The sequence below is a fragment of the Excalfactoria chinensis genome, chromosome 2, assembly GCF_039878825.1.
Source record: "Excalfactoria chinensis isolate bCotChi1 chromosome 2, bCotChi1.hap2, whole genome shotgun sequence".
In the NCBI taxonomy this organism is placed as follows: Eukaryota; Metazoa; Chordata; class Aves; order Galliformes; family Phasianidae; genus Excalfactoria; species Excalfactoria chinensis.
In genome coordinates this window covers 128,698,441-128,708,341 of record NC_092826.1, presented here as the reverse complement: position 1 = coordinate 128,708,341, position 9,901 = coordinate 128,698,441, and the positions used below count along the sequence as shown (strand labels likewise).

The window sequence follows — 9,901 nt, the reverse complement described above, 5'->3', positions numbered from 1 at the left end:
CGCGGGGCGCAGGTGGGTGCTCCCGCCCGTCTCGGCGCTACCTGCCCGGCTCGGGGAGGCCGCTGCCCGTCCCCCCCCTTCCCTTCCGCATCTCACTGAGCCGGCCCCCGCCCGGCCGGCTGTCAAGGCCGTGTTTGTTTGTTGGTTCTTCCGCGCCGCCGATGTCTTGGGGGGCAGAGGAGGAGGAGAAGGAGGAGGAGGGCGGGGAGGGGGAGGGGACTGGGGCTTGGGAGACGGCGGCTCCTCGGCCTCTCTTATTGCCGCTGAGTTGCGCTCCTCTTCCTCAGGCTGCGAGCGGGAGCCGCCCGGGCGCTTCTCCTTCCCGGCCGGCGCTCCCCGCGGCTGCGCTGCGCTCTCTCTCTCGCTCCCCGCCGGGGCAGGTGAGTGCGGGGCGCCGCCGCCCCTGCCCAAGCCCCAGACCTGCCGGGCACCGCCGCCCCGGGGCCGCCGACCCCGCGGGAGCCGCGCCGCGGAGCAGAGCAGAGCGGGGAGGGCTCGGGGAAACACTTTGCCAAACTCCGGCGCCCGACCCCTCTCACCGCCGCTCTCCTCCCTTCTCTCCCCTCCGCAGAGCCGCCCCGCAGCCCGCCCCGGCAGAACGCTCCCAAGGTGCCAGCAGCAGCCTCCAGGATTTTTGTCTGTCTTGTTTGTCTGTTTGTTTTTCTTTTCTTTTTTTTTTTTTTTTTTCCTCCTCGTTTTCATTTGGCTTTCTAGTCTCGCTGGGAATGGCCGGGGCAGCGGCACTCGGAGCGGGAACAAGTGTGGGGAAAGGCAGAAGGAGCCGGAGCTGAACGCCAGGATGCGGGCGAGCTGAGGCTCAGAGCGAGCGACCAACCTCCCCCTACCCCCGGGACTGCCCGTGCGGACCGTGCCTTCTGCTCCCGACTCCGGCTGGAGGATTTAAGACCTAGGAAGAGTTGTGCGTGGAGGGCTTTTTTTTTTTTAATTATTTTTTATTTTTTCATATTTTTTGTCTTTTCCCCGCTCTCGGAAGGGAAAATGGATTGGGGACTTCTCCTGCACTGCGCAGCCCTCACCTTCACTCTCTCCAGGGCTCTGAGAAGCGGTGAGTGTCGCGGGGACGGCGGCTCTCAGCCTGGGGGGCGGCTCCGGGGCAGTAGGAGCGGAGGGCGCACAGCGGGGCCGCTCCGACCCGCGCACCCAACCCCCCGGGAACTTTCCGCCCAGGGGACGGGAGCGGTGAGGTCCTCCCCCGGTACCTCCGGGCCAAGCATTGCCTCCTGCGCTCTTTGGGGTGCTTGTACCGAGCAGGCTGCTCGTTCTCACAAGATCAGGGCAGCCAATTATCTTAATAGCGTTTCCTCCCATCGGCAATTAAATAAGTCTCGCCTTCGGTATCTCAAAGATAATGAACGCTGAAGGCGGAAGGCTCTTCCTCGCCCTTTCTTTCACCAAAGCGAAAGGTGTCGGAGTGCCGTGCCCGTTTCGGGATGTCCGCGTACCTGCGGGTGTCACAGCTCTCAGCCCACCCCTTCCCGAGGTGCTCAGTTTGTGTACAACTCGCGCAGTGCCCGGGGTAAGAGAGGAGGGGGGTGGGCTGAGCCTCCCCACGAAGGTTCAAAGACTCTTCTAGGAGAGAAAGATGACCGTTGCAGTCGGTTTGCTATCAGTCATTCCCTGCAAACACAGCAAATTGAAAGCACCGCGCTCCTCTTTCCCCGAACAATGCCAGGGCACCGCGGATGTGTCTGTCACCGCCTGATGCGTTTTTCAGTACGCTCCGGCTGTGGGAGCTCTGACGTTCCGCTTCCACACAGTGAGCAGCTCCTGCGAGTTTGCCTTTCCCGACAAATCCCGAGCAGTTATTATTAACTAATTATCAAATATTTACTTTAGCCTGGCTGGGTTTTCAATCAAAGTAATTAAAAGGAGAGAGCACCCTTCCGCTCTGCGCTGGTATATTGTTTTAATAAGGGACCGCGAGCGGAAGAGAGAGCATTAAAGCCGCGTGGTTTATGACAGGAGTTCATCTCCTTCGCAGCGTTTGGGGGAGGCTGAGTTTAACCGGGAGGAGCCGCCTCCCAGCACAGCTGCACAGTAGTGGAGGTGTCAGAGGGTGCCCCCGGCCCAGGTGAGGGGCGCGGCTCCCACATCACCCAGGGGTGCCCCAGCCCTGCAGCTCTCAGGGCTGTGCTCTCCTTGGCCTTTGGAAGAAGGGAGCAGAGCAGGGTGCTGGAGAGGAGCCTCCGTCTGCTCTGAGCGGTGGGTGCTTGGCCCTGCCCCAGACACCGAGCCGATAACCTCCCTCTCACCCACCGATGCCAACTTCACCTACATCCAGAGCTGGTGTCTGCTAAATTAATTCATTAACCTTATTTAGAACTAATGGTCCAAAGTCATTAGAAACTACTCTTCTTAATCAAGTGTGAGAGAGATTGCACAGAGCCGCGGAGCCGACCAGGGCGCATTATCTTATTACACTGTCACTTTCCCAGAAGTCGCAGATGAAGCAGCGCTGGTGGTAGTAAGTCCACCTCAGCGTCCCCCGAACTGACTCTGTCAAGTGAGTGGGAGCAGCGCTGCTTTATTTCAGGCGTTAAGCAGATGCCAGACTCTGCCATGTTGTTTGCAGGGCTGAAGTGGGCTTAATGAGACGGGATCACTTTCCAAGGGTGCTTACAGAGGGAGGGAAAGGCAGGGTTCCCCAGAGCCCAGACGGCGGATTAGCGAGATCACCAGTGACAGCTTTGAGCTCTGAGCCGCAGCGCCTTTTGTTCTGGTCAGGGGGAAACAGGCTGTTCTGCAACGGCAGGGCGGAAATAAATAACAAGATAGCCGTTCCCAGCAGCGTGCTTAGCAATATCTGGTTCTTGACCACACAGCTGCGAATGTATCATCCCCTCCTCTCTTAATTTATGGCGAATATTCTCTACAAAGTGTGCGGCTTAATGCATTTTTGATGTGCTCTTCCTCATTCATTTCCATCTGACCTGGTTTTTCTACAATAAAATCCTGTACATTCATAAATTCATGCTGAGAGTAAGGAATGCCATTTTGCTTTTGCAGAATGTGTCTAAGATACAGCAGTGCAGTCTGTGTGTACCATTACTGGGACATAGTGACATACAGGCTCCTTTCTCAGTGCAGACAGGCTTCCTGTCTGTAGTTTACTGTCGTATTTTATTGCTCAAAATTAAGCAGTCACTGTGTAGAGAAAGTTTTCCCTCTCTGAGCATCCAGGCGTAGAAAAACATAGTAGAAAAAAAAGTGAAAACAGAAATCTGCATTGGACAGTGAAGCGAGTTACCACGTAGACTGAACCTCCTGTCTCTATATTGGTCTCCCTATATTTTTGCCATAAGCCCTAAGGCACAACCCTGTAGTGCTGCCCAGAGGACCAAGATGCGACATGATCCATCTCACAGTCATGCTCGGTGACTCCAGGAACTTTTGCAACTATTTTGCTGTTAGAAATAAACCCTTGTTGTTTTTGTTGGGGGGAGGGAGGGAAGAACAGAGGGAAGGGGGAAGGATGTTGTTCTGCTCCATTACTTTGATACAGCCTCCAAGCATGAACAAACTTCCTTGAAGGAATAAATAGTGAGTGATTTCTGCTTCACTAAAACCACTTTGTTCTCTGCCAGCATGGGTTTGAGGAGCATAGATAATTTTGGTCTGCCTAGATTTATGGCCTGATAAGCAAGGGGAGGGTCTGCTGCAAGGAGCAGGGATCCTCAGGACCATCCCAGTGACACTGACCAGGCTCATTGTGGACAGAGGTCAGACAGCCTCCTTTTAGCCGCCCTCCCACAGCTTTCCTTAAAACTTCATCGTTAAGGAGATTATACTTTGTGGGATAATTGGTTCTGTGACACCTCCTGAGCCAGTGTTAACACTGTTGGGAGGAGAGGTTTGAACACCGTATGGGCACTGTTTGCTTTGGAGAGCTTTTAAAATTTAGGAAAGGGGGGGGTCTGTGCCTGATGTTGGATTTATGGATGGATGCAGAGTTGGGCCTCTTCCCTTCAAAAGACTTAGCAGAGATGCCTTTGTGCAAGCACACAGGAAAAGTTTGCTTGAAGAACTCTGTCATTGCCTTGAAGTACCCAAAACAAGCCAACCTGTTTTTCTTCTACTGCAGATAAATGCGGCGACACAATCAAAATTCTAAGCCCCGGGTACCTCACCTCCCCCGGCTACCCGCAGTCCTACCACCCCAGCCAGAAATGCGAGTGGCTGATCCAGGCCCCGGAGCCCTACCAGCGGATCATGATCAACTTCAATCCGCACTTCGACCTGGAGGACCGCGACTGCAAGTAAGTGCGGCCGCCGCTCTGAGGAGCGCTATGGCGCCACCTGCCGGCGTAACGCCGCGCAGCTCCCATCCTCCGCGGTGCTCCGCAGCGATCCGCGCCCGCCCCGCCGCAGTGCCCGGGGCCGTTCTTCACGGCTCCGTTCCGCCCAGCGTCAGTCGTGGGCCGGTGGGAGGTGGAAAAGTGTCTTTGCGACTTTTCTGTAGGTGATCTGACGTAGGTTCGAATTTCCTCTGCCTCATAGGAGAGGCAGGTGGGTGATGGTGTGTGTTATGAGAGTGCAATTAAGGATGAGGCGTTCTGTGTTCATTTGGCTGTTTGCTTTTTTGAATAAGTTTCTCTTCTTTTAGTATTCCCACAACTCATAGCCTGTGGCAGAAATGGGCAACCTATAAATTGTAAATTCCTCTTATTAATGCAGAATGTCTGCTATTTACTCTCACCCATTAAGGGGAAGTGAACTGCAGATTTGATAGCTGTACGTCCCCTTTTCTCCCTTTGCTGCTGATTTATAGCCAGGAGCTGCTCTTATCCCTCCTCCTGCTCTGCTGTAATGCTCTGAGAGGAGGAAGGGGAAAACTGAGGCACTCTGGCATATGTTTCCATTGACCACCTATAATGGGAGTGGGACTCTCCCAGAACATTGTTCTCCACTTTTCCCCAAATCTTTGCATGGAAACCATTGAACCTCAGGTCATTCCCCTCTTCAACATACTCTCTAAATTCAGCCTACTTGCTACACAAATAAAACATCTGAATAATTCACAATTTGAAAATTCCTTGAATAACGTGGAGTTTCCATCCCCTTCTGACAACTGCAAGAGAGAGTCATTGTTCATTAATGCTATCAGTCAAGACTTTCTCTGCATGTCAGGAAGAGATTAATCTGGGTTGCCATTAGTATTTGACATTTCATGAGAGTGCTCGATATTCCGCAGGCTCTGGTACTGTAAAATGATCAGGAGTGGTTGTCATGGACTGTGAGGTGAGACTGTTGGACTTAGGGAGCAACTGTACTCAAGCACTTACCTTTTACCATGCGTGTCTCTGTTCCTATTACTTAATAAATGGATTACTCCGATCATCATTATTGATCTCCCTTAAAATGAAGATCTTTAATGATGCATTGTAGCGCTTAGCTGCTTTGTTGTTTCTGTAATCTCTAGTATATCAGCATTTCAGTTCAAGTGATAATGCAGGAAAACCCTGAGCTCATAAAACTAAACGGGCTCTTTGTTAAAATGAATTTTTATTGTGATGTTGGAGCTGCAGCTCATTTTCACACCATATGTTTGCACGCTCGTTTCCCGTTCTTTAATTTTTAATTTGCTGTGCTCAGGCCATGATTCACTTCCTCGTGTCTTCTTTGTATGGGTTTTACTTTCTTTCTGTGGGACAGTGTTAATGCTTAAAGATGATCGTGTGTCTGTGTGCATCTCTTTGTCTTTTCGACAAAGATTGAGAAATTAAACCAAGCATATTTCAGTGTCAACCCCTTTTTTGTTCCTTGCTAGAATACATGTTTTTCCAACGCTATAAAACCAACGTGGTCTTTGACAGCAGTAAAGTGGTGCACAGCATACAATTATTTAAAGAACAAGTAATCTTTGTGGCGTAGTGTTGTACTAAATAGTGCCAGACTGAGCTGAACGGGGTCCAGGGAAGAGATTGACTCCCTCCCTTCATCGCTCCCTTCTCAATATTCATTGTCCACTCTCGCCCTTGCATTATTCCTTCCTCTGAAAGGGGCCCAAAGCAGTAATGAGATGGCAGTGGGTGGGAGGGAGTCTGAGCAGGGCTGTTTGCATTGTCTTTGCAGCGTGTGATGGTGATGACTTTACTGTCATTTGGTCTATGCTGAAATGCTAATCTTCTAGGCTATGATAAATTACTCAGCTGCTACTTCACTTATATTTAAAATTGCTCTTTTTAAGTTGAGAAGGATTGTGTTTGTGCCAAGAACCTTAGGACCAGAATAATAGAAAATGATTTCAGCAACAGAAATTTGTCAACAAGCTCTGTGGTTTCACATTTCACTGTCTGCTTAGGAAATCCACATTCCTGTTACTGAATATTGGGTGCAAGCAATGATTAATGCAGAGAAACATATCAGGAGATTTATTTTTTTTTCTGGTTTTGCAACTAAGTACATTTTGATTTCCCAATATTCTTAGTTTATTAGCAACTCAGCGTGCCATCTCGAAATGTGCAATTTAGGTTACACACTGACTTATTGAAAGGTTTAGCACTGGAAATTAATAAGCACTTAAATATGAAAAGCAGATAGAAAATGAGAGATAGGGGAATTCATGTCTGGGAACAAAAATGCCCCATACAATTAAAGTGGACTGGAGGAGAAGATTAGCTTTCTGGCCTAGCTCCCAAAATCCACTTCATAATGCTGTTCCTTGCATCTTATACCTCAGTTAGAGTTGGAGATAACATCAACAACAAAAACCCCTGTTCCCAAGGAGGGCAACAGTGTGACTTTGGAAAGGTTAACATTGTGGTCTGTAGTGTCAGTAGGAAAACCAAGAGGCCTTGCCTTACTTGTAAATATCTCTTCATGTAGAAGACTGGGCATATTGAAATGTAAAACTGGTGAAAGGTCTACTCTCTGAGGAGAAGCAAAAGCAGCAAATCTCAGTATCAGCTATATTGAAGCTGTTCGTGGCGAGTCTCTTTGAACGTGAGGGTTTGGGATTCATTTTGAAAACATACTCTTGATTTACCTATGATTATGCTGTGCTTTAATGGATAAGTGTTTCTCAAATGACTGCTAGTAAAATTCATGTGTGTGTGATTTTCTGATGATCATTTGAGTTGTTTTAAGCAAACACGGTGAAAAATCCTGTTTTTCTGGAGGCAGTCCAAAGTACTCAACTTTCACAGTTCTGAAGAATAAAGATACGCAAATAATTAGAAATATGTTCACACAAGCTGGGTTCATCTGACAAAAAACCTTCTAGCCAGAACTACTGAACCAGTGTAATGGAAATACTGGGTCTCGACGGGAAGCATACAATCATGTCAACCACAGATTGTTATCAAGAGTATTAGCACATAATGAAAAAACACACAGTCTCTTTTTAACTTCTAACTTTAATGAGTGTTATGCCTCCTCTTCGGGAGGCAAAGAAACAGCAATTACTGCGTACTTTAAGACAACGCAAGCTTGTTTGCTGTTTTGCCTTTTCTCAAGCAAGCGTGGATAACATCCATGCATTTTTTGGAGTCAGGAGGATGGTTAAAATGAATAGAAGAGACAAAACATATGTCTGAGTATTAAAATGCTCCAATGTTTGTTGCATGTGGTAAATGCTTTTCAGCACTTGGAGCAAGCTGTATACGTCTCGTGTCGCTGAAGGAGCCTACTGTGTAAATGTAGCCATCTTGAATCCAGTAAAACTTTATACCTAGATAATAAACAAGAATGTCACTGATACAGTACTTTGAATTTATGGAACTTTTCCGGTTTCCCAGCAATGCACACTATCAGCATGATAATTTATAATGGTTTGTGACAAATGTTGCTGAGCAAAGAGGTGTGTGGTTACATTCAGATCAGATGTCATTATCTGGGGAACAATAAAAATTTCACAGACGCTAGGTTAAAAACATTAAGAAAATGAATGTGAAGCTTCAGAAGAAAAGGGCTTAAGAAAGGTGGAGAACTGGGTAGAGAAAGCCCAAAAGTGGTTTTCTTACTGACAAATTATTGACTTTGTTGCCAGACTTGACTATATTGCTTTACAAGGTCTTCATAGATATTCCATGCGGTATAGTTGTTTTATTGGCCATCATTTATAGATGTATAGAGTAAATATCATCTTTGCTTGACAGTTATAAAAGGTGTACACAGTGCTGTCAAATTGGTTCAAACAGAAGAATTATCCATTTTGGAAACATTTGTTTCTTAGATGGAAAGATATCATAGATAAGTTTTTCTGTGTACTGCATTTCCTAGGAATTGGATACGCTGATGAGATTAGGGCTGAATAGAAATTGCAGTTAGTTATAGAATGCAGAGGAAGAAAAAAAACAAAACCAACCACCTATGTTTGTTTATGTAGAAAAAAGCAGCTCCTGCAGACCCTTGAGTCTGGAAGCAGAAAGGCTAGACAGACTTACTGAGTGCAACTGTAGCCCTAAAAACTTCTATAGTCCTTAATGATGTTGGAAATTCATCCATCCATTGTATTTCTAAATAATGTCAATGGATTTATGCTGTAAATCTGTAGGCATAACAAACCGAGGCTGGTAAAATAAACAGGAGCAAGGCAAGCCATGGCTCAGCCTTGCTTTAGTTTCTGCAAAGTTTAAGCTTTCATTTACTTTTGTTTAAATCCTGGTTCCTATTCCTCCACACAGTGACAGGCTGCGTTAGCAGGCTTCGTGGTTTATGTTTCTCTTGTGCAAAGGCAGTTTGAGCCCCAGGTGGCACTGAGCTTCTTTGGCTATGCAGTGATGTCCTGGGAGACCCAGTTAAACCGCATATGCTGGAATGGCCCTTTGAACTGCTAAGGCTGCACAAATTACAGCTGCATTCTGACTGCCCAAAGGTGTGGCTGGGGCCTGGCTCCAGATTTACCAACTCTGAATTGCTCCCAAATCTGTGCAAAGGACATCTCAGGAGTAATGCAAGGATCTGCATAACTTTCTTGTTGTCACTGAAAGCAAGGGGAATTTTGCCTTCTGCTTTTGCAGAGCTGTATCTCCTTTTTCTTTATGGCTGCGAGGAATGGTGGAGCACAGGCTCTGTATGACTGTTTTATAACTGTATCATTCATTTTGATGGCAAACGTCAATCAGCCTCCTAATTTCATCTCTCTCAGTTCCTTTTGAGCTCAGTAGGCAGTGAGGTGACTGCAGCTGATGATGGCAGCTAAGCAGCAGAGATAGTAAAAGAGCAGATTAATTTGGGCCTGTGAAAAACAGGAACCATACTTCCTAGAATCATAGAATCACGGAGTGGTTTGAGTTGAAAGGGACCTTAAAAATTATCAGCCCTGGTAGGGCTGCCTCCCAGCAGCTCAGGTTGCCCAATGTCCCATCCAACTCGATCTTGAACACCTCCAGGGATGGGGCACCTGCAGATTCCCTGGACAGCAGTGCCAGGGCTTCATCACCCATTTCACCATGGTTGAAGTCAGAAGAGGAGCCTGAATGAGTTAACGCCTCTGATCCTTCAACCGGAAATGTGGTTTTAGCAACTTGCTCTGCCTGTCTAGGCACCAGTGCCATTTCTGCTAACCATTTGCCTCAGGACCAGGTACCTAAAACAGGCATGAATGTCCACTTGCCAACTGGCATCCTGTGTGTCTTTTGAGTGAACCAAAGCACCCAGCCCTCACACTATGAACACCCCACATGAGGAGGCTGGTATGTACCTGATGGCCCCACTGCTGAAGCCAGGTTCAATGTGACCTTGAGAGGAATGTGAATCTCAGCACTGTCCTGCAGGAGAAGCTGTACCAGGGCCCAAGAGTCAGCTTCTCCACCCCAGACTCTCTCAGAAACCTCTCCTTCAAGAGGAACATCAAGCTGTTTGGGATTACTGAGACATTATTTGGAATTATAAAAGGAATTGAAGTGATCATCATTCTGGCCACCAAAGCAAGAAAAAA

The 9,901-nt window shown here is 47.8% G+C and overlaps 1 protein-coding gene across 1 annotated transcript in view; it reads left to right on the top strand.

The window, feature by feature from the left end:
- Positions 1-241: 241 nt before the first annotated feature.
- Positions 242-9,901, top strand: part of NRP1 (neuropilin 1) — a 105,413-nt gene continuing 95,753 nt past the window's right edge. Inside the window, 3 exon segments of the mRNA XM_072329170.1 lie at positions 242-380; positions 995-1,066; positions 4,103-4,277. Of these exon segments, the coding sequence (XP_072185271.1) occupies positions 1,000-1,066; positions 4,103-4,277 (242 nt within the window). The 5' untranslated portion in view covers positions 242-380; positions 995-999.